Raw genomic sequence first — 23952 nt, 5'->3', positions numbered from 1 at the left:
GATATTAATCTATAAGCTGTAAGAAAGTTATGAATATCTCTATTAAGTTGCTCCCTGAATTGAAACACTATCATTTTTCCTCCCATGTTTGTTCATTGTAGTGTCTTTTAAAATCTTATTTTGTTCTTAACCCACCATTTCTTATTTCTATAAAAATTCTGAGCAGCCTTAAAATCTCAGTAGAAGTTCTTCCTCACCAATGAAAACAATTAACCTCTCCTTACCCTAAACATCTTCTTTGAGTTTCCAGAGCCTTTTATATCATGCACCTCATTGTGAATGGCTGCCTAAAAAGCGAGCCCTTTCAAGAAAGAAACCATGGTGTGATTTTTACTGTTCATTATGTATAACGGATGCTTGCTAGCTGCTATTTAAATTTACACTAATCTATTACAGAATACTATATGAAGAACAATAAACCTTTGTTAACTTAGGTAGCTTTAACTTGGAGTAAATAATATTATTTAGCCATGCAACCATTTCTTATCATCCTTAAAAAAAGGCTTTGGTCAACAAATTAAACCATAAGTATGTACGGAGATTCTATAATAGATCAGGAACTGTCCTAGCTATTGAGGATGCAAAGATGAATAAGATAGCCTTTCCCCCAGAAAAATGAGCAATTGTGGAGCACCTTAGACTATAGAAGAATAATCCTTCTAGTAAACACCCCTTTGTGTAATCATTATGCCAATTACAATAAATGCTCACTATTTCATGAAAGAGAATTGCGTAGAGCATATTCTTCACAAATCTTTATCCTGTTTGTCTTTTAAAAAACATTTTTATTACTTCTTCAGGTACACATGGAAACATATGCCATAATTCAGATGTAACTAACTTGGATTGTTCTAATTAACCCAAATTACAAAAATGTTCTGTACTTAATATTCTAAATGATTATTGAAATTATTATTCTTACTATTGGGTGAAAATATGGAGATTTCTATGTCCAGTTTTCTGATTGGCATACTATGATTATCTATTACCCCAAACCTCAAAGGGTGTTAGATCAGTGAACAATGTTTGGTATGCTGCTAAATTAAAAAATAATAATAATAACCGTAAGCTTCACATGTAGTTGTTTCTGTTATACCATTATGAAACCAAGGGGTGATGTAAGGTTTCCAAATAGGAGTGGTTTTCTAAGTTTTGAGGCATGTCAATCCCAGACAGCCTGCAATCCGTGGAGGTACTCAGTCAGTCATTGTCCAGTTATTTTGGCAATGATCTGATGGCTAATGGAATTAACTAGCATGCCACCCTCTGCAGTTATTTATAAAACCAGAGCAATGAATAAGGTTTTTGCTCTCCCAAACCAACCTCCATTTCCAGTGAATGGCTGTGGTGGTTGGCAACCTGAGCCCACCAAATCAAACCCTGATGAAATGGGTCAGTGAGCAACCAATGTAACCATCCACCAGGAAACAGTCTGGAGTAGCGGCAAGAGCAAGAGGTTTCAAGTCCTGGCTCTGCTGCTTCCCAGCCACTTAAGAATGGGCAGGTCACAAAGTTTATCTTTTACTTCTCCATTTGCAAAACAATACTTCCTGGCCTGCCCACCTTTCATGGTTATTGTGAGGCTCCAGTGAGATAATATATGAAAGTTCTTGTAAATGGCATAGTCCTAGCCTCTTTATTAGTCTAAGTTGTCAGTTGGTGCATGACAACTCAAAACCACTCTCCCCATGCTGCAGTGATGCATTCAAGGAGGATAGTGTATACTTATTATTCAATATACCAAGCAAAATCCAGCCTCAGAAGCACTCTCACCTCTATCCCTTAAGATACATCTTCTTTCCTGATTGTCCAAGTGCCTCGTGGTACTGCTGAATGACAGTGCTAATTGCACAGACCCTAAGGTCAGATTGCCAGCTCCACCACTTGGTCAAATATTTAACATTTTATAAGCTCGTTACTGGATCTATAAAATGATGATTCAAATATTACCTATCTCATAGAATTGTGGGAGGATAAGATAATCATGTAAAACACATGGTATAGTATCAGGTGGCACACAGTAACAATGACAATTACTATTAGCCTCACACAGGTTTCTGCAGCTAATATGAAGGCAAAAATCCCATTAGAGTCAGAAGATCTGGTTTCAAGTCCTCGGTCCCTCTGTGACAGGCTGGATAATGCTACAAATTTCATTCAATCTCTCTGGAATGCAGTCACTACTTATAAAAGGATGCTAATATTCACTTAATGGGGTCTATATAAAAATCACATACAGTAATATATATATATATATAACTTTTATACTCACTGTAATGCACGATGAAAATGCACAAGGCTGTTATTTGATTTTTCTGTATCAACAAACATGCCGAAAACAATTGCAAAGATTTTATTTAGCGGCTTTCTGTGCTTGGCACTTAGAAACAGAGTTCTGTGCATAAGGGCAAATTTTTGTACACCTTTTCTTCATACATATTTTACATACCCTTTTATTGCCCCCTTTTTCATATTCATAATATTGGATTCCCCACTAGGCACATAAATACGTTTATCTACAACACCTCAAAACCAGAAATCTTAATAATATCTGTATTATTTTACTTGGTATTATTTGCATTTCCACACCATTTAAAAATTTTAGCTTGCACCAAGCTTCACTTGCTTTCTTACCATTAAAAGACTTGAAGGGAAAGGGAAAGATGAAGGAAAAAACCCAAAACTTCAAAATGCAATGTACTATTTGATAAAAATGGAGATCTAAGGGCAGGTAGAAAGGTATAGAAGACCCATCTGCAATTCCCTGGGACATGAGGGGATATTTCCTGCCACAAGGGTAGCGGGCAGGCATTCTAGGTCAGGTGTCTGGATCCGGCACCTGGAGGCCAGGCCTCTATTTGTTGCCTCTGCTTTTGGTATCATCTTCAGAGATTATAAAACTATTCCTTCTTCACACCCTTTTATTTTCCTTCCCCTACCAGGCTGCATGCTGTGAAATCAGCACTTCCCACATAGTGCACCTCTCTTCTGGATCGCAGTGGTCAAAGCTGTGGGCTCAGGATGCATCCCTTGCTCTGTCCCTCTGACCAATACCCCGACCATGCTCAGTGTGCCAGAGAGGTTTACTCCTCAGTAATGCCATGATTCTTTCTATAGCCTACAGTGGGGTGGGCGGGGTTTGGGGGGACAAACCAAAAACCTATCTCCTTGGTGAATTAAAACTCTCATCATTGCTCACACTTTCTCTGTCAGTCTTGCTCTCCACCTCACTCCTCTTCTCTATTCTTTCTGTTTGTCTTTCTCCTGTTCAGCTGCTCATTCCTCCCTCTTTCCATGGGCACCACTGGGAATATCAATGATAGCATACAAGTGAAGAGAGCCAAAGTTCAAAAGCAATCTTTTTCCAGAAGCCAAGTCCAGTTGTACTGATGTATTTCCACTCTTATCCATGGGGAGGGTCTCCAGGATACATGGTTCATTCCAGAAGCAGAGGAAGCTGCAGGGGAGAAAGACTGGCAGCTATTGCTGGCCCACTCCATCTAGAGTTGTACATAGACAAATTCTTGGTGAAAGCACCCATTCTGGGCCTCCCTCCACAGAGTTCACCCAGTTCAGAGTCAGTGTGCATGTATGATTGCATATGTATGAATTGTGTATGAATATATATGTGTGTGTGCATGTATGTATAGGTAGGTCTGTCTGTACGTGGGTGTGTATGTGTAACTTTTCACGGCTGCCACACACTAGCATCTCCCTTAACATTATGACGAAGTGATTATTCAGTCTCTTCAAAGGCCACTCTGGAACAGACAATGCTTTATAAAACTAAGGTCTGGGAAGGCAGAAGAACGGCCACTGAGTTGTGGATGATTCTAGCGCAAGTATCCTTCACTGGCTTAAAGGTGTCTCTTGTTCTTGGGTATATGTTTTCCTCCAGAAAAAAAAAAAAAAATACACAGTTCCTGTTTTCCAAAGGCACTGGACTCCCGAAGAGGAGGATCTGACCACGGAGACTCTGGGGCCTTGATTGCCAAAAGCTCCGTGGTGTTTGGACTGGCCTTTAAACCATGTGCACGGACATCTGGGAGGAGGAGCCTGGAACTGCCCCATACTGCCGGCCATCACAAGTGTTGGTTGCCTGTTGGTTATTGGGTGAAGGGCTAATCATGTGCATGCTGTGCTCCATCCCTGACGGCAGGTACTGCCTCTCTCCAAAGGCCCCATTGGAAGGAGAAGAACAGAGTAAAGTGCTTTGAGAGGCGCTCAGTTTTTCTGGGCTTGTAGCTAGCCTAGGGGAAGTGGGGAAATTGTATCCATACAGGTTGTAAGGGTTGTGAAGGGAGAAGGCATTGTAGGAGCTCTGCTGCATGTGGCTGCCCCCGAACATGTGTGGTGATGAGGAGCTGGAGGCAGCATTGCCTGCCTGCATGACATACTGAAACTGGGAAGTGGGAAAGGACCCCAGCTGGCCACCGTAGGCTTCCATCTTGCTGTTGCCAGGCAACGAGGGAGGAGTTGGTATTCCTGAGATCAGGGATGGAGTCCTCTGAGGCATGAAGGTTTCAGAGGGCTGAGTGGCTGAAGCGGTGCCACTCTGAAGCCTGTTGTAGCCACTGTCACTCAGCCCTGGGTAGCTCTGCAAGGCAGCCATGTTGCTTCGGGCACATGGTGGATAATCAGAGAGGTTTAGATTACACAGCTGGCTTTCTCGGCAGCCCACATTGAAAGTGTTGGGGGCCAGATGAAAAGTTGGAGGAGAACAGGATGGAGATAAAAGATGAGAAGAAGCCGAAGGGGATGGCGTCCCAGTGCTGGAGGTGGTTGGGGATGTGCCTGTGCTGCCTCCTGAAAAATAAAACGTGAATACTATTGAGACAGAGTCTTTTAAGATGAGTCTGCCTAAGTCACATGCAAGCCATACAAGAGATGCCTTCAAATGTCCAAGATAGGGCTTATTTTTACAGAATCATTTTTCCTCTTAACTCAGCAGACCTATGCTAAGTGATTCCACCTGTGGACACATACATAGTCATACAGTCACACACACACACACACACACACACACACACACACTCCAGAAGGATCAAAAACAACACCAAATTCTTTTGTTTGTTTTCTCTGTAAGAGCCTTAGTAAGTCCTTCGTATAAAAATAACAATAAACCTTCCAAGATTCACGTTGCCATTTCTCACCATCAAATTCACTTTCTAATAAGACTTCTGATGTCAGCATTAAAATCCACTAGCTCAGTTTTTCCCATTCTTAATGGAAATGCTTTAAATATGTATTTTATTCAAGGGCTGTTGCCTACTTTGCCATTTTTAGTCTTCCAGCCAAACATGCAGGACACCAAAGCAGGACCCTAATCTCGGAGGAAATGGGGTAATGGAAGAGAATGCCCAGTCAAAATTGAGGCCTAGGGGTGCAGAGCAGTGGAGCCTGTGGTATGAGATTGAAGTTGCATCACATGGAAGACATTGGGAACACAATTGTAAGAGCTAGATTAGAATAAAGCAAGGCTAACCCAAAACAAAATCATTATGAACCAGAGGCTCTGCTGATCTCCTTTTATAGGATCGTGCCCATTCTCAGAGACTGGAATAAAGACTGTAAATGGAGTCTTCGGAGTTTTAATATTTATCAGAACAAGAAGCCAAAAAGGCCTTAAACTGACCTGAGAGTCAGGAGATCTGGGTCTGCTCAGAACTCTGCCACACTAACTGCCCAGGTAACCCTAGGCACATCACTTAGCCTCTGCAGGTTACAGTTTCTTCATCTAGAGATGAGGAATCAACTTAGATCAGCGGTTCTCAGGCATAGAGGACCTGGCAGCTTTTAAAACTGCTGATGTTCCAGGATCCTACCTTGGATGAACTAAAGGAGAGTTTCTGGGCATGGAACCTCCACATGAGTATTGTTTTAAAAGCTCCCCTAGATGTGCAGTGTGGCTTAAGAACCAACCATACAACCCAAATTCCTCATTTCTAAGTACTCAGAATAGTCCTTCCTAAACTTGAGTGTGTATGAGAGTCAGCTAGATGGCTTGTTAAAGCGTAGATTGCTGACTCCATCCCTAGAGTCTCTGATTCTGTAGGTCTGGGGTGGGGCCTAGGAATTTGCATTTCCAACAAGTTCTCAGGTGATGGTCCAGAGACCACGCTTTGGGTTAGAGGAACTCCAGATTCCTTTCATTTCCAAAAGTCCCCAAATCTGTATTTGAACGAGTTGATCTTATGATGTGCGAATGTTAAAGCTAGACAGGTAGATGATGCACCAACAGACAGGACCAGTTCAATCCAACCTACTTCAGTGTGTTCTCAGGCAGTTTAAGAAGGCCAAAAATGACCTTTACGAGCCTCCTCTTTCCCAAAGTCAGGAAGCAACAGTGCAGCATCTGCCTCCTGGCTCATCCAATGGAAGTTAAAGACATGGGTGTGGCCTAGGGCTGCGGGGCCCTTTATTTGAATTCTGGAAAGAGCAGCTGCTTTGTCTTCCATAGGGAATCTTCCATGATGTAACTTCCTCCTTCACAACAAGGTTAGGAATTTCCCAGCATTGTCAAGAGCTGTGATTCCCCCAAGGAATGTAATATCCTTTAGATCACCTACGGACTCATGTTGGGACTCTTAGAAGCTGAGCATTATAAAAGGGTAAAGGGCATTTTAGGTATAAAAGAGCAGGAATAAGGTTTTTCTTAGTGAAGAAAATGTTATAAAAACTAGCAGGGGTTGGGCACACTGGCTCATGCCTGTAATCCTAGCAATTTGGGAGGCCAAGGTGGGTGGATCACTTGAGGTCAGGAGTTCAAAACCAGCCTGGTCTACATGGTGAAACCCCGTCTCTACTAAAAATACAAAAATTAGCCAGATCTGGTGGCGGGCGCCTGTAATACCAGCTACTTGGGAGGCTGAGGCAGGAGAATCTCTTGAGCCCAGGAGGCAGAGGTTGTAGTGAGCCAAGATAGCGCCATTGCACTCTGGCTTGGGCAACAAGAGCAAAACTCTCTCTCAAAAAAAAAAAAAAAAAAAAAAAAAGCAGGATTCCAGAGACACTGGAATACAAAGAAACCACCCACAGTGTGCTAAGTACACAGGGGTTCCAGATGTGTCAATTAAGAGACAGATGCCCTCAAAGGGGAACCCAAAGTTAATTTTTAACAGGAAAAGAAAAGCGTTCAGCTTACATCCATGGACATAGGTAGTAGTGCTGGCTATAGAAGTACAAATTTGGCTCTTGTTATTATAATAGTTTCTTCAGAGGTAAATTTTGACAAAGCCTAACTAATAACAAAAGAATTTCAAAAGAATTCTCCCCAGTGAACTTTCAAGGAAGAATTGCATTTAGATATAAGTAGCTGCTGATTTTAGAGACATTTCAGAAACTTCTCCTTCCTCCTTTCTAATACTCAACTTAAAATCCTTTAAGAAAAGTAAAATGATTTTTATTCCACAATTTGAGACAAGGCCAACATTGTAAATACTGCTGGGAGAAGGAAGACAGCAGCTGGCCATGTTGGAAAGAGCTCTGAGCCTGATTCCAGGCCTATTAACCTCTGTCCAGCTCATGACCACCAGCAATGCAGGCCACCTCTTCATTCTCATTAGCTGTGAAATCAGGGGCTTGAACCAGTGGGCCTCAGTTTCTCTCCTTCTCAGCATATCTGTAACTGAAGTTTCAAATAATATAAAGTGTGAATCGCCAACAAGTACTTTCCATGGAATTATTTTAATATAATAAAGGATCTCTGGCAGGAGAAGACTCTAGAAGGGGGAGGAAGAACATCTCATCTGTCTTGTTTCTATATAGCTGAATGGCCAGGCCTTCTGTGCCTTGCAGAAATCTCAAGGATTCATTTCAAGTGTGTGGTTCCTCTTTGAGGCATCCTACACATTTTCCTTATTTTCCACTCTAAATGCCATGAGCTTCTCTGAAATAAATGCTATGGCACAAATGGAGAAACCTGACTCCAGCTGTAAAGAGATTTGTGTTTTATGGGATAGGAATCTGGTCACTTCTCTTTGAAAGTTCATCCTTGCTCTCCCTGATCTTGTGTTTATGTGGTCCCTGAGGAGACCACCTGTTCAGCATGCCATACTGTCCTGTTATAGGTGTGTTCTATCAGGCACTGGTCCTAGCCCTGCAGCAGGAAGTGCAAGATGGAGCAGACGACTTCCTACAACTCTAAATGGTTTTCTCTGATGGCCCAAGATGGAACGAATGGTACTGATTTAAGGCCTCAATTGGTTTCACTACAAAAAGAAAAAAAAAAAAAAGGTGGGGGGTGGAACTATTAACAAGTTACAGGGATTTCTGCTGACCAGATGAGAGGCACATGTTAAAAAGTTTGTAGTCAGCTTTCTTGGGCTTTTAAATGACATTCACTGGAAATGAGACTTGGTGGCCTGCTGAGCTTGAGTGGGCGAAGCCTCCATATGAACTACTGTTTGAAGGAGGCAGGGGCAAGGCTGTCCAAGAGAAGGTCACCTTGCTTCCATGCACTTTGAAGAAATGCTCTTGTGCACATAAAGTACTCAGTACAGATAACAGCTATTTTTCAAAGTTCCCATAGAAAGAGAAGACTATGGTATTCATTTTGCAGAGAAGCAAACCGAGATACTGACAAGTCTTTCTCCTCCTATGATCTAACAGCTTGTCAACTGTTAAACAAGATTGGAATTTCCAGCCAAGTGCAAAATGAGCACAAAGAGGGAGCCCATCCTCCTTGTTCATTTTCAACACTTGGCTGACTAGAGATTCTCATCACAGAAAAGCTAGGGCAGGGTGGGAGGCCAGTCCAGGCCAGGCCATACTGATATAGGAGAGTCAGAGCTGCCTCTCAAAGCAAAGCATGCCTCTCTTCCCTGTGCCCTCCTCCCCTCTGTACCTGCCAGGTCCCAAGTGTCTGAGCATCTTGACAGAAATTTTATTTAATGGATGAGTGTGTTGTATAGGGTCAAACAAACCCAGTTCCAATCCCAGCTGTCTTACTGATTAAGGACAGAACCTTAGCAAGTTAGCATCTCCAAGCCTTTTACATTTTAAGGAATTGCCAATATCTATTTTGTAGAGATGTTTTGAGAAATAGATAAGATATAATAGTATATATTACAAAGTGCTCATAACAGTATTTGGCACATAGGCATTAATTTTTTTAAAAAATAATTTTTAGTAGGGATGGGGTCTCACTATGTTTCTCAGGCTGGTCTTAAACTCCTGGGCTCAAGAAATCCTCCTATCTCAGCCTCAAAGTGTTGGGATTACAGGTGTGAGCCACTGCACCTAGCCCAGCACATAAGCATTAACTATTCTCTTCTATGAGAGAAGAGTGAAGGAAGGAGAAAGGAACTTGGGTTCTAATGAGAATGGCTCTGCGGTGTTGGCCTCTGTCTGTGGAGCTAAGCATCTTGGCCTCTCCCCACCATGGTGAGCATTATGTCACAACAACTACATGTTTTTTGTTACACGCTAGAGGAACCTCAATCACTGTGAATGATGGAGCACTAGGCCAGGTAGCAGCTATAGCCCTACCTGTGCCATATTCCCAAAGGCTAACATAACTCTGGTTCCTCTCTGAATTATCTGTCCCTCCTCCCTCACTTCCAGTTCAGGACAAGAATGGCTGCCCGTGTCTCCATCTTTCCTCAAATGAAGCAAAGTGGGATTGACAGAACACAAATAGCTAGACTGGTGTTTTTCCCACTATCCTTAGAGGTCTTAATTCACTTCTGAGAAGTGATTAAAATATAATGCCCTAAGTAGCTTAAAACTTTCAAGAGTTCTGTAGCATCTGTAGGATCTGTAGGTCCTGTAGGATCTGTAGGATCAATCTCCTACAGCCCCAGCTCCTTTCATCCTATTTCATCTATGGGCCAATATGAGGCGGCACACATGAAAATTCATATATGACATTAACTTGCTCCAATATCCAAGGCTAATGGCCAAAATAACCAAAAAGGATACATTTAGCAGTAATTCCGTACGAGGACAATAACCTAGAATATGCTTGTTTTTACCATAAAGACAAGTTAAACGTGACCATGAAAATCCTGAATACTAAACCTGCTGACTTTTGCATCTCTAAATTGATCATTTCCAGATTGTAATATGAGGGCTTTCACATACAGTTTCTTTTTCGATTTATTTTGCTGTGCTTTTCTTCCTCCTCCCCCAAAATTGAAAAACAGTAAGGCAAAACCCCATCTAGGCTAGTAAAGAATAAATTTCCATGTAATTACTTTGTTCCATGAGCCAGACTCTTCTCTTGTATAATTCAATGGCATCTGTCTCTGAGGAGTGCTGATTCACTGTGTAGCCTTGAGAAGTCTTCTTTGAGGCTTTCAAACAGGTAAGAGGTAAAATATCAGCACCCTATAGACTGATCCCAGAGAATAAACCCAGAGATTGTAAAGTTTAATGAGCACAGCACTGTTCATCTCAACAAAAGAATTACTTAGTTGAGATGAGTACCATCCTCATAATGCAAACATGAACATTAGAGTGCTAATAGGAATTGCGTGGTTTCAATCTTAGAAAGACTCCTAGTGAATCATTCTCCATAAAAGTTAAAGGTATGCACAGACCTAAACTCCTTCTCTTTAAAATTGCTTTGAATATATTCATCCAATTCTCATTTTGCACATTGGTACTCTGTGCTCTGAGTGTCTCTGCTTCTTAGATGGTCCTATTTTATACCTACCACATTCCTTAGATGGACTGCAGCATTTCTTCACTTTCCATTAACTTAATTGTTTTCTCCCCTACTTGATTTGCTGCCTTCCTTGCTGCAGCATGCATCTGTTATCTTCATTTAGAATTCATCTGCTTCTTTCTGGCAACAGTATCTAGTTTTCCCACTACTACACACTTTCTCCCACTCTCACTGCTTCAGCCCTACCTTCAAGGAAGGCATGTGACTCAGGCCTGGACAATCAAAGCATCATATTCCTCCCTACTACAGTAATTAAAATTGAGATGACTCGATTAAAGACAATTAGACTCAATGAGATTTTGGTAGAAATCTTAGGAGAAAGGTACATGCCTTTTCCCGTCAGATTTAAACCTCAAAATATGTAGGGTCAGGGGTTCTGGTAAGCATGTTTATACCATGGGGAAACTGAGAATAAAGTCAGGATGATAGAGAGCAAAGTTGAAAAATGGAGTTGATGATCTTTTGTGGGTGCCTACATTAAGCTTTGCCTAAAACTGGATATTTGAGTCATTTCAGTTTCATGACCCAATGAGTTTCTTTTTTGCTTTGCCATTTGGGTTTTATTTTATTTACAACAGTAAGAATCCTAATTGATAAACTTCCCTAATTCTATAGGTAATTCCACTATGAATCTGAAGGGGTAGGAATTTTAAGATAAAGCTGGAAGAGAGAGAAATAAAAATGAGAATGGTAGGACTAGACTATGAACCACTTTGTCAAATGGAAGCTGTGGATGATTCCTTCCTAAGACATGATAAATTACCTATGAGTAGGAACAAGGGATTTCAGCTATGTAAATAGACATCTAGCTCTATTAAAAAAATCTAATAAGATAGTGACTTTACTTTAGAAAAATACATAATCTCTTAAATGGTTGCTGGCCTCATTCTGATCAATAAGAACAGGTTAAACAATGAAGTAAAAATGCTGGCAACTTTTCAAGATGATTTTTTCATATTAGTGTCCATGACAAATAAGGAAGATAATGTACAGAATAGAAAAACAACAGCTGCTATTTTTTTTAAGTTTTCTAAAAGTTCAATAGAAAGAAATGCACAAATCTAAACAAAAAGGTAATTTCAAAAACCAATTATAACACCACAAATGGTAAGAAGATAAAAGAGGAGTGTCCAAAGACATCAAAGTGGACATTCTCTGATAGGTTTGTGAAATGCAGTTAGATAAGACATAAAAGGAAGAATATATAAATAAAAGCAGGAAAAACAATGGTGTGATCTTGTGGGAATAACATTAGGATGCCTAGAATTCAATGAAGTTTGTAGTCTTCCCTAACAGTAATACTCATGTTTTTTCTCCTACTGGGTTTATTTCTTTCAAAGTATATCACTTTAATTTACTATTCTTGTCATTATTTCTGTCCCAAGAAGACTTAACATTACCCACGACAGCATGAGAAACGCTAATGTTAATTGACTGCATGAGTGAACAAGTGACTCCTACTTCTTAAAGCTTCAAGGTCATTTTACTCACTCCTCATATTATATGCACTGACATATGGATTCCTGAGACCATAAATAATTGTTCCCAACTTACTATCTTGTTATTTTCACTTAAGAATTTTGGGGGCCAGGTGTGGTGACTCATGCCTGTAATCCCAGCACTTTGGGAGGCCAAAGTGGGCAAATCGCTTCAGGTCAGGAGTTTGAGACCAGCATGGCCAGCATGGTGAAACCCTGTCTCTACAAAAAATACAGAAATTAGCCAGGCATGGTGGTGTGCACCTGTAGTCCCAGCTACTCAGGAGGCTGAGGCAGAAGAATTGCTTGAACCCAGGAGGTAGAGGTTGCAGTGAGCCGAGATGGTACCACTGAACTCCGGCCTGGGTGACAGGGCAAAACTCTGTCAAAAAGAAAGAAAGAAAAGAATAAGAAAAGAAAAAAAGAAAAGAAAAGAAAGAAGAGAGGGAGGGAGGGAAGGAAAGAAGGAAGGAAGGAAAGAAAGAAGGAAGGAAGGAAGGAAGGAAAAGAAAAGAATTTTGAGTACTTTCTTCACTATCCTTTACAAAACTTATTTTCTTCGTTTTTCTTTTCTAATCATCATGGCCTTCAAATTTTATCCTAAAGTTGTCTCTGGTTAATTTTTGCCAAATACATTGATGTTAGTCCCTATGATACAGAACCTAGCAGAGTTTATTCACTTATTCAATCACTATTTGAGTACTAAATATACACTCAACCAACAGGGAGTGTTTGGACCCAGGGATTTAATCATGCAGGAAAAAAATAGTGAGAAAAATGTGGATAAGAGACATTAATGAAAGAATGACACAAATAAACAAGAGCTCACCTTAAGGAGACTTGGCCTACTCTGGATGGCAGGGAATTTCCCCAAAGAAGTCATATTTAATCTGTGATCTCAAAGACAGATAGCACTAAGAAGGCAAGTGGGTAGCAAGGAGCCTTCCAGAGAAAGAGAACAACGTGGCAGGAAAGAGCACACCATGTTTGAGAAAGGGAAGTAAGATGAGTGATGCTGAAACAACAGAGAGAACGAGGGGAGGTGATATAGGCTGAAGCTAGAGTAGTAATAATAGCAATAATAAGGATGATCATAGAGAACATTTTTGAACACTCAGTAAATCCTAGGCTCTTTCCTAAGCACTTTACATTCATTAATTCTCATTGTTATTATCCCTATTTTAGAGGTGAGGCAGCAAAAGCCAGAACATGCAAGGTCTGTCTTTCATAGGTGAAAGTAAACTGTGGCCATTGAGCAGCTTTAAGCAGACTGGAGATAGAAGTTTGAGGTGCAAAGATGTGTGTTTTGAAAAAAATGATTCTCATTTCTACATGAGGAATGGCTTGGAAGAAAATGTAGGAACTATGGAGGACATTATGGTCATGCAGTGAGAGGTGACGTCAGTGCAGAGTGGCATGGTAACAAGGAAGGTTAGAGATGTGGGCAGATTTAAGAACTTAGTAATGGTTGGGCACGGGGGTAGGGCAGGGAGGGAAACTTCCGGGATATCGAGTGTTCTCCTTCCCCGTGGAGAGGGCACCAGGCTGTGAGGTAGATGATGAGTCGGTTTTGGACATGCCGAGCATAAGGAACTTTGGGGACAAAACAAAATATGTAATCAATTACTGTTTGTTTTAATGGATTGAATTGAGATGCTCCCTACCCCCTATCAGTAGCTCTTCACGATTGTAGTGCAGAATTAGGATATTGCTCTTCTATAGCTAAAAAGGGAGTGCTTTAAAAAAAATTCTATGTGATAAGCCATACGTATGGGCATTATTCCTCACCTCAGTGATAAATGAAATCTGTATAAATCAGCTATGTTTTGATCATTACAGTGACGTCATAGTTCAGTGGCTCATGGCCACTGAATTGTTCTTCTTTCTCAGTATCTTACTTGTATGACTTGATCAGTAGCTGATCCCTCTCACTAACCAACCTCAACTAATACAAGTCAAACTGATGAAAATTCAGTCATCAATAGAGACCCTCATAATCCTAACTCTTTAACTGCCTGACAAACACTGAAACACCCAGTGGTACTGAGCTCTGTAGTGATGTCTGCCAACTCTCTTGGGGAATGGAGAGCTTTTGTAAATGGCAGGTCCCCTCATGTCCACAGATGGAAAGTTGGCAGTTCTGGTGTCATTGGTCCAGAATGATTCCTTTTAGAACAACAGTTATCAAATAGCTTGAAGTCACTGCTGATAAAGCTCTCGGTTTTGGCCACTCAGATAGCTCCATTATATACATGAGGAAGTTGAAGCACAGATTTTATTCAAGTATATCCATCAGAACAACAACAGGATTGCATTGCATTTAGCTATAACTGACCTGGACTCTTATTTCCTTTTCCTTCTATGTTTACATTGCCTCAATCACTTTCTCCAAGTGTAACTTGCCTGGTTAGTTCATTTCCTCCTTGTCACTAGCAGTGTTCAGGCAAAAGCCATTCCTGAGATAGAATCTTCATCTCCAGAACCTCCAGCCTCTCTAGACTCCCCAAACACATAAACATCCTTGAGTCTAACTGAAGACATTTGAAGACCATATACTGGACTTATAAAAAAAAATTGACCTATTGAGAGTTAATGCTCAAGTTGTTGAACAGTAAAAACCATCAATAGGAAGAGCAAACTAAAATCTTTGTGGAAAATTAAAGCTGTAGTAAGAAAGAACAAGAAAAGTAATGTTATCTGGTGGAAAGGAAACTGTCCTGTCAAATAAGAGATCTGCCTTGGTACTCTGAACTTAGCTCGGCCACCACTTAACTACAGATATGATACTAGGGCAGACTTGTCCAACCCATGGCCCAAGGGCTACATGCAGCCAAGAATAGCTTTGAATGCAGCTCAACACAAATTTGTAAACTTTCTTAAAACATTATGAGATTTTTTTGTAGATTTTTTAGCTCCTTGGCTATCATTAGTTTTAGTATATTTCATGTGTGGCCCAAGATGATTTTTCTTCTTCCAATGTGGTGTAAGGAAGCCAAAACACTGGACACCCCTGTACTAGACTGTGTCATGCCTCAGTTTCTTTTTTGTGTCAAAGGCAGAAGATAATGAATCTCATGCATTCTTCTCCCTAAAACAACTATTTAAAATACTCTATTCAATGTGATTTTAAAAATAAAAAGATTTGAATTTTTGCAAAACTGTGGAAAATTTACCAAAGTGCTTTCTTCGAAGTTTTATCAGCAGATGAGTCTTAATGACAAGAGAAATAAAAGATGGCAGCAAAGCAGGATGGAAAAAGCATTCTTAACCTCATCTATGCAGAAAGACAGATCCACCCTCACCAGTAGCAGCACAAAACTGTCTAGGACTGCTATGTGACATGACAGATATTCATATGCTGAAACAATGAGGTAATATGGACAATTGGATAAGTCAGTCAATATTTGGCACCAATCTTAGGTTTGGTGCAAACACTGCCAATACTCACCTCATTAAAAGGGAATTGCTGTAAAAAATAGCCTACCACTGCAGTTTCCACTAGAAGCTCATTCCTCTCTATTCCTTCTAAGATGCAAAGCAGTTCAGCATGCATGGCTGTGTCTCTTCTCTTCATTTTATGAGTGATACTGTCCAGAGTCACTGAAACTCTTAGTTCTTAAGGAAAGAGGGGATGGGTGTTGTTGGTTTTACATCCTTTGTTAACGTCAAGAAACCAAGCCACATATTTTTTAATAATGAGAATCTGGATCAACTTCAGTGGATATTTCAAAAATATATTCCAATTAAACTATTTAATAGAGTCCTGGCTTTTTCTCTAACCCCATCCCATCACCATATGTATCCAATAATTCAAGTTCTTTCTTCTCTTCCCATAAAAGTGAGGGTCACTGAAGTGTTTTGAAAGTTCAGTTTATCTGAAACCATTGTTTTCAAAATGTCGATAATAACCCTTCATACTGGTAAAATTTTAGTTATAAGTACCATGAAACCTACTCTGCTGCACATCTAAGTAACCCATGCAAGCTTCCTGTGTCTGTGCCTGCCCAATGGCCACCCTCAATGATCACTCCATGTCCATGTCTACATACATATTAGGTGGTTGTGCTCCAAGATGAAGTTTGAGAGTGGCTCTGCCCACCTGAGCCACAGTGCCAGCAAGTGATCCCATTCACTATTCATTGGGTACGTACTGGGTGCCAGGCCCTGTAGTAGATCTTGGGGATACAGCATTGAACACAATTGTTGCCATTAATGCCTGCCCTCTGGAACTGGCAATATCCCTGCCAACCTTCTCCGACCAGCCTCCATGATACAAACTCCTGCTTACCTAGAGCTTGGAAAGGCAATGAGTAAAGCAAGGCCAGACAAGCAAAGAAGCCACCACAGAACTAAATCAAATCAATGACACATTTTTGTCTACACAGCATGTTTATATAAATTTCCTCGCACCAAAAAATTATCCCTCTTTTGTAGGTGAGAAAACTGGCATGCAGGAATAGAAGTAAATTGCCTCAATTTAGAGAATTCATGACCATCAAAGATGAGGGCCTAGATTTTCCTGAGTCCCTTTAAGCCCCTGTCTCTTAATGGCCATCCATGAGGGCCTCAAAGCTGTGGTGACACCTTGAATAACTATAGACTCTGCTTCTAATCACAGCTTTGTAGGGAGGAATATATAACAGAGATGGAAATTCTGGATCACTTACTTCACCAGATCCCTGTGAAAATGAATACTCTAATCATGTTTTAAATAATTAATCATCAGAAAGGCAATATTCCTTGGTCCTGACACATCTTTGCTTAAGTGTCTACATACAGGGACATAAGGGCCTTGAAAGTGAAGATAATGGGGATGACGAAGACAATAATAACTAGTTGTATTAAATGCTTACTATGATTTTAAATACAGTATCTCATTTAATTCAAGAATTCTATTTGATTCTACTTTTCCATATAATGCAGATGATAAAACTGGGTGTCAGAAAAGTTGAGGGACTTGACCAAGGTCACAAAGCTAGAAAGGATCAGTGATAAGAGCCTAGCCTAGACCTAGTCTAACTCCAGAGTCTATGCTTTTAATCACTACACTCATCTTAAAACCTGACAGATTTCAGCAATTTAGGTTACAAACCTAATTCAGCGTGCGAAATGTTAGAAGCTCCCCTGAAAAGGGAATGTTAAATATAATATATGGGTGCTATGCCTGGGAAAGCTACAGACTAGACTGAGAAAATCTGAAATAAGTCACAACCCATCTGGCCACAGGTTTCCCAACCTGAGCTGTGAGGAAAGAAAAATTATAAATTGGATAAAAAGCACAAAGTTCAAAGCAGTAGGGGGGAAAGTCTATTTAGTCCACCAACTGAGAGGGGTGTTGTTTTATATAAGCAAAAAAGGAAAGAACACAAGTTGCAAGGTTCAGATAGGCTTGCAGCAGCCCATTCCTCACCTTGAGACCTGATACAATTTATTCCCATTGTCCAGAGCTAAGATTTTGCTCATCACAAAACTTTTCTTATTCTAAGAAAACTGAGAAGGCTACCATGAGGAATAAATGAAGTTATTAAGAAAATCTCTTCAAATACCAAGGCATATGTGAATGCTTAGCAATATTAATAATAATATCATCATCATTATAAATATATAACTGCACTCTTAGGAAGGGAGAGAGCATTTTGAATGCCAGATGAAATGCTGCCTTTGGACCCAGCTTGTTTACCCAAGTGGTGATGCTTTGGTTATTTACAGAGCTCCTGAGTTCTCTTCATTCCAGGAGAATTGGTATAACCCATATCTTGGCCTGAGGCCAGATGTGCTATATTCAGTTGAGCTCCCACTCTGTCCCTGGCCCTATCACTAAGCAGACGCCTTGCTCCAGGGCTTTACCTTGCTGCTTCTGCATGGTGGTGAAGTCTTCGAAGGTGAGTGTGCGCACAGGAGGTCTCCAGAATGCATACGTCTCCATGATGGCTTCAAGTCCAGTTCTGATGAGAGAAAAGCCAGCAAAGGAAGTCATAAATAATTTCAAGAAATGCATTGACTTTTCAGAGATCCAGAGGTGGACTGTCAAACAGGTAATAAAAGCATAGGTACTAAGAGCTACCACCATCAGGGTAAATTAGGGTGAAAAAACTCAAGGTACAATGATGCTGGACTGCAGGGGGAATAACAACCCAATTCAGATCATTTGCAAGCAAATCTACAACAATGATGGAATTTTATTCTGATCCTCCTTTAAAGGAGGCTTGGTCTGCAGGAAAAAAAGCATGGTAAGTGTTAAAGATCAAGGCCACTAATATCATGAGTACAGCTGTGCAGAAAGTAACACTGACTGCTTCTCTAGCACAGAACAATGTCGTCATCATTACCACACTGCACTGACACAGCCTGACCGAGAGTCAACTCCTCACCTTGGGTATGTACAGAATGAATGGAACTGTCAAACTTCTGTGGTTTTAAAGGCTTCTTAAATCCACAGAGATGGGTAGGGCAACAGAAATAAAAGGAGAGGTAAGCAATGAAATAGACTTGGGTTTCTGCTGCAATTAGAAACACCTACCTGAAGATAAAGAAAGGGCTTGGACTCAGAAATTATGGCTCAGGCAAAAAGACTAATACATTTCTCCAAATATTCATCTGCATTTTAGTAACCTAATAATCAGTCTGGCCTTTGGCCATCACAAACTGTCAGAGTTCAGGAAGTATCCAACATTTTACAAGTACATTCCTTTAAGGCTCCTGGTTCATTTGTATTGGAAATTCCATAAATTGGACTATGTGCATACTGTCTTTTTACCCTTCAATTAACTATGTCTCTAACACATAAGCAAGTGCTGATAAACATCATTTTCACATGATTATTGAGGTTATCACAGACATATTCTTGCTGATATCCATACCCTCAAAACAAAATATCAGCTGCGGCTTTGTTTGAAGCTTTGAACACAGCTTCTAATTATTGATCTTTCTTTAAAAAAAAAAACTGTTTCACTTAACTAAATAGAGGGAGGAAAAGTGTGGGACCTGTGAGAAAGGTGGGAGGAGAATAGGAAAGAGCAGATGGCATAAATCTTTCCATTGCAAGATCACTGGAAGGTGGGTGGTATGGCATCCCTTCCTGAAATGGATTAGCTTCCCCTTTTGAGATGAAACTTCTGCTGCCTGTGTTTCTTTCTTGGTAATGTATTTCCAGAGTTCTCTTCAGCCTTACACAGCAAGAATAAAGAAATTTTGTTTTAGGTGAGAACAAATATCCTTTACTTATCAACAACTATAGGATACCCTGAGGTTCTTCTCAGATGAGCTGCTGATATGCTGATTGACTCTTTGTGTTGGAAAATTTCCTCTCTGAACAGGCCTCACTTGCACAGTTAACTTTCTAAAGTCTTCCCTGGAATCTTGGAGGCTTTAAATACACCAATGTTGGCAAACCAAACTCTGTATTTTAAGAAGAGGTTCAGAGAAGAGAGCATTGCATGGTGTTTATTAGCTGTTAATCTGTTAGAAGTAGGAATAGGAGACATCTCCACATAGTCACTCTACATTAATGTTGAATACAGTACATGAAACTATTTGTGGAGAGAAAGAGCCCAGGCAATTAGGGAGTTCAGAATAATAAGGGGATAGGCAAATAAAGCCACACTGAGCCTGGATGGATAGAAGAAATAGATAGGCCAGGCTTAGGTCTTACTGCTTTGTTTTGGAATGTTGGCCACCCACCAGAATATCTTAGGATTCCCTTTAATGGCACAGGAGGCTCACTGAAAATGGCAGAGCCTTTATTGTTCCACCTCCTAGTTCATTCTTCCCAGGAACATGTACTGATCATGAGGACAAAATATTAGCTCAAGGACAAAGAACAGTCCCTTCTCAGTTCATAATAAACTGCTGGAAGACTATGAAATTGCAATAATATACTGATACACTGCCAATGTTTTATTTGTTGAATAAATAGAAAATGAACTTCATTTTCTATCCTAGTTCATTTTGTGCTGCTATAACCTACTATACGCTAGGTAATTTATAAACAATAAAGTTTATTTGGCTCACAGTTTTGGTGGCTGAGAAGTCCAAGAGCAAGGTGCTGGCACTTGGTAGGGGCCTTTGTGCTGAGTCATACATGGCAAAAGATGGAAGGTCAAGAGAGGGCAAGAGCAAGAAAGAAAGGCACCAAACTCATTCTTTCATCAGGAACACACTCCTGTGTTAATTAGCCATTCATGGGGCACAGCTCTCAGAGCCTAATCACCTCTTAAAGGTCCCAGCTCTTAACACTGTTGTATTGCAGATTAAGTTTGGAACACATAAACTTTGGGGGACATATTCAAACCATAGCAGTTTCATTTTCATAATAGGCAAGAAGACTGTGACAAAAGTGTTAATAGTTTTATATTATTTAAGTGGTTAACTCTATATAGAATAGTGACCATTTACTCATGAATTCAAATCTAAAATCCAACTAAAAGAACTGAGTCGTAAAATCACAGATTTTAAATCCAGGAAGAATCTTGGATGTCATCTACTATACCTCTTATGATACCATCTTGAATGGTAATCCACCTCTGTTGGTATATATATCCCCAGGAAAATTTTCAGTTTTTTGATTGATCTGATATAACTTTCACCCTCTGGTTCCATTACCAATAAGTAAATAGTGAGAGTGACAGGCATTTCCCACAAGGAGTCCACCTGCCACATCCTCAGCAGGGAGACCTTCCTTAGCTAAAGAACATAAAGTACAACATGCCACCTATGGACACATATGTAATCCATCCAGGGGTCTGTTACAGCAAGGATCAGTTTGGTAGTGGAATTGTGTGGGGAGGGTTATGGCTCCCGAAAAAAAATGGCTAAGACCATACATGCCTAACCATGTCTTATTAATCCACAGTGGATCTATGTCTTGTAAATATATCCTACATAGCATATATATAAATTATTCTATAATAGAAATGATCCTATAATACATATTATCCTACAGAGAATAATATTGGTCTCATAGATTTATATTACTGATTTTATTTATGTATTCAGTGTGTATTGCTTTTTAGAAAAATTAATCCTAGTTATTTACCGTATTCTACCTGTTTTATTTGTCCTCAACTCTATTACGCTTCATTGGATAGATCTAATTATTAGAACGTACTAGTTCTATATATCAATATTTGGTGTGGTGCCATGGCAAGATTAAACAATTCACCTCTCTCCACCACTAGTATGTTCGCATCTCAAGGGCTTAGGTCCCATGTTCTTCTATGCCCAGTTTTCTAGCACAGTGCTGGTTACAGGGTAAGATCTCAAATGATATGCATTGAATTAATAACTAGAAGAATGAATGCTTTATTGCTGAGTCATTCTTACACTTTAACAAGCATTCATTTTTCTAAGCCTAAAACTTAGGAACACAACTTGGTGTAAAATAAAGTATCTGAAAACAGAAGAGATCCTCCGGTATTAGAGATTTGGGAATTGTTTCTATAGCTCATTGTGATTGTGCCTTTATTAACTTCAGGCTCAGAGAGGTTTGCATTTTCCTTGTTTTTTTCCATTCCAGCCATAGAACTTTTGAGCTTCAGCAGAGTCTGAATTCCCTCACAGGGGCGAGTCATTTCACCTCCCATATTTTCTTATGAGAATTCTTGCCAACCACCTATTAACATCTTCAGCCAGTTGGATGTCTAGTCAAAATTTACCCTGTGCTACACATTGTTTACTCATTTGTCATCATTTTACCCTAGTTTTGTAAAACTTTATCTCCAAGTTTTTAAAAGTGAATTCATTGTCTAATGGGTGAAAAAGCAGTCTTAGGTAATGGTATGCCATTAACGTGTTCCACATGGTGAGCCTCTCAGGTCTGCTGAACACCAGAGACCTGATGTCATCTCTGAGATTTCCAATCAGAGACGGTCAAATTGGCAAGTGTCCCCCTCTTGCTCATTTTTTCCCTGTTAGCTCCAGTGACAACATAGGCTGTATCCAAACCACCTTTGTTCAGTGCTTTGGCTGTAATCACCTCCCTAGTTTCCAGGCCTCTTCTCTTTAGGCTTTTCAGGCTGCTCACTAGCCAAACCAACAGAATGTGCTGAAGAGAAGGGGAAAGAGGAAGAAGAGAAAACAAGCCAAGGACCTCTTTTGCAAATTGATGATGCCTTGAAATCAATTTATTTGGAAAAATAGTCAGGCTACAGAAAAAAAATCCTTGCAACATTTCCGATCCAAAAAAGATGGTAGTATTATTCCTTCAAAGTTCAACAAATATTTGATAAGTACAACAATAATTATAATAACTTTCATAACCCTACTTGGTAGCACTCCAATACATATTTCTGCTTTTCTTTTGTCTTGAGATAGGGAGTTGCTTTTTAATGTTTCCTTTGTTTATTTTCTCTTTAGTTCTGACTTCCTTAATTTTTACTCTTCCTCATACTATTTGCTGGTGACACTGGTAACAAAGGCAACATATGCTATAGGTTGATAAGGCCATTGGTCTTCTCAGTAGAAGATGGAAAAGGACTAAGGGAAGCCTACTGAGACAGAGGTCTTGAAGTAATAAGAGAATTATCCCACCAGAAAAAAATACTTATAATGCTAAGTTCAGGAAATATAAAGACAGAAAAGACACAGGGTCTCTACCCTTTATGACTGTCTTGGTTTTTAAAAAAGGAAAAAGATATAAATGACTAGTTTCTGAACTATGCAGTAGATGTTACACTGAAGACATGTATGCCAAGATGCCATGGAATATTGGGCAAGAATCACTTAATACATCTGAAAAGCTCAAGGAAGATTCCACAAAAGGCCAGTTATTTAAGCTTACTATTAAAGAGTAATCAGCAGTTTTCCATCCAGAAAAGAGTCAGTAAAAGTTTTTCTAGTAGACTTCACAGTATGTGCAAAGACTTGGAGGTATGCAAAAGAAGGCATGTTTTGGGGACATAGTTCAGGGTGACTGGAGCCTAGGGTACAGAATGGGAGAAGGACAGTAGACACCATGAGCATTTATTACATGATAGGTGCTTAGATTTTACCCCATAGGTGGTGCTATGCCTCTGATCCCCTTTCTTTTCCCTTCTAGTATTTGAAAGGACATATAACTAGAATATACTGTTCCTTCAGATATAATTATCACGTCTCAACATTCATAGATTTTCTTGCTTGGTTTAGGTAAGGCCAAACCTTCCATACTTCTTTCTCCTTCACTGGATCTGAAATAGAATTACTCAGATCAAAATATCCAGATTACTCAGGAATGTTATTGTCCAGGGATATTCTAAAAGACCTCCCAGCAGAGGTGTGCAAATTGACTAAAAACCTAACCATCATTCAAAACTTGGTGTTAAATAGTACCATAAGTATATCTACGTGATGAAGTAGCTGTCATTAATGTGCCTTGCAATGGCTTGAGAGAACAAGTGTCCAATGGACAGATACCTGGGGTTGAGTTAAAATTGTTCCTTACCAAGTGATTCCCAACTTGAGAACCCTGTCCTCCCTTGGAGTATGAATCAGTAGTAATGGCAGTCCATAAAGAGTTTTCACTGACTCAATAAGTGTAGTAATAACCCATGATCACACCAAGCTGGCTAACTAGAATATTAAGTTTCTTTGCATTTAACTGAAATTGTCTAACTTTAATTCGGTAATGCTAAAATCACATGAGGGACAAAATAGCATAATGGTTAAGAGCACAGGCTCTGGGGCTAGATTACCTGGCCTCAAACTGCAACCCTGCTATTAGTGCAACCTTTGCCAAGTTATATAACCTCTTCATTTCTAAGTCTGCCTATCTGTAAAATGGAGATAATCATAATACTTCCTCCTAACCTAATAAATGCAGACTGATTA

The 23952-nt window shown here is 40.0% G+C and overlaps 1 protein-coding gene across 2 annotated transcripts in view; it reads right to left on the bottom strand.

Moving 5' to 3' along the window:
* Positions 1–2337: 2337 nt before the first annotated feature.
* TBX15 (T-box transcription factor 15) overlaps positions 2338–23952 on the bottom strand; it is a 106976-nt gene continuing 85361 nt past the window's right edge. The window contains exons 7-8 of one of the 2 annotated variants that reach the window (XM_030823226.1): positions 17995–18092; positions 2338–4806 (exon numbers count right to left, since the gene is read on the bottom strand). In XM_030823226.1, the coding sequence (XP_030679086.1) occupies positions 4022–4806; positions 17995–18092 (883 nt within the window). In that variant the 3' untranslated portion in view covers positions 2338–4021. The remainder of the gene's footprint in view (positions 4807–17994; positions 18093–23952) is intronic. The other variant, XM_030823225.1, reaches the window with a different exon arrangement.

This window comes from Nomascus leucogenys, chromosome 12, assembly GCF_006542625.1.
Source record: "Nomascus leucogenys isolate Asia chromosome 12, Asia_NLE_v1, whole genome shotgun sequence".
In the NCBI taxonomy this organism is placed as follows: domain Eukaryota; kingdom Metazoa; phylum Chordata; class Mammalia; order Primates; family Hylobatidae; genus Nomascus; species Nomascus leucogenys.
Note: the sequence above shows the minus strand (reverse complement) of the source record. Positions and strands in the feature narration are given on the sequence as shown.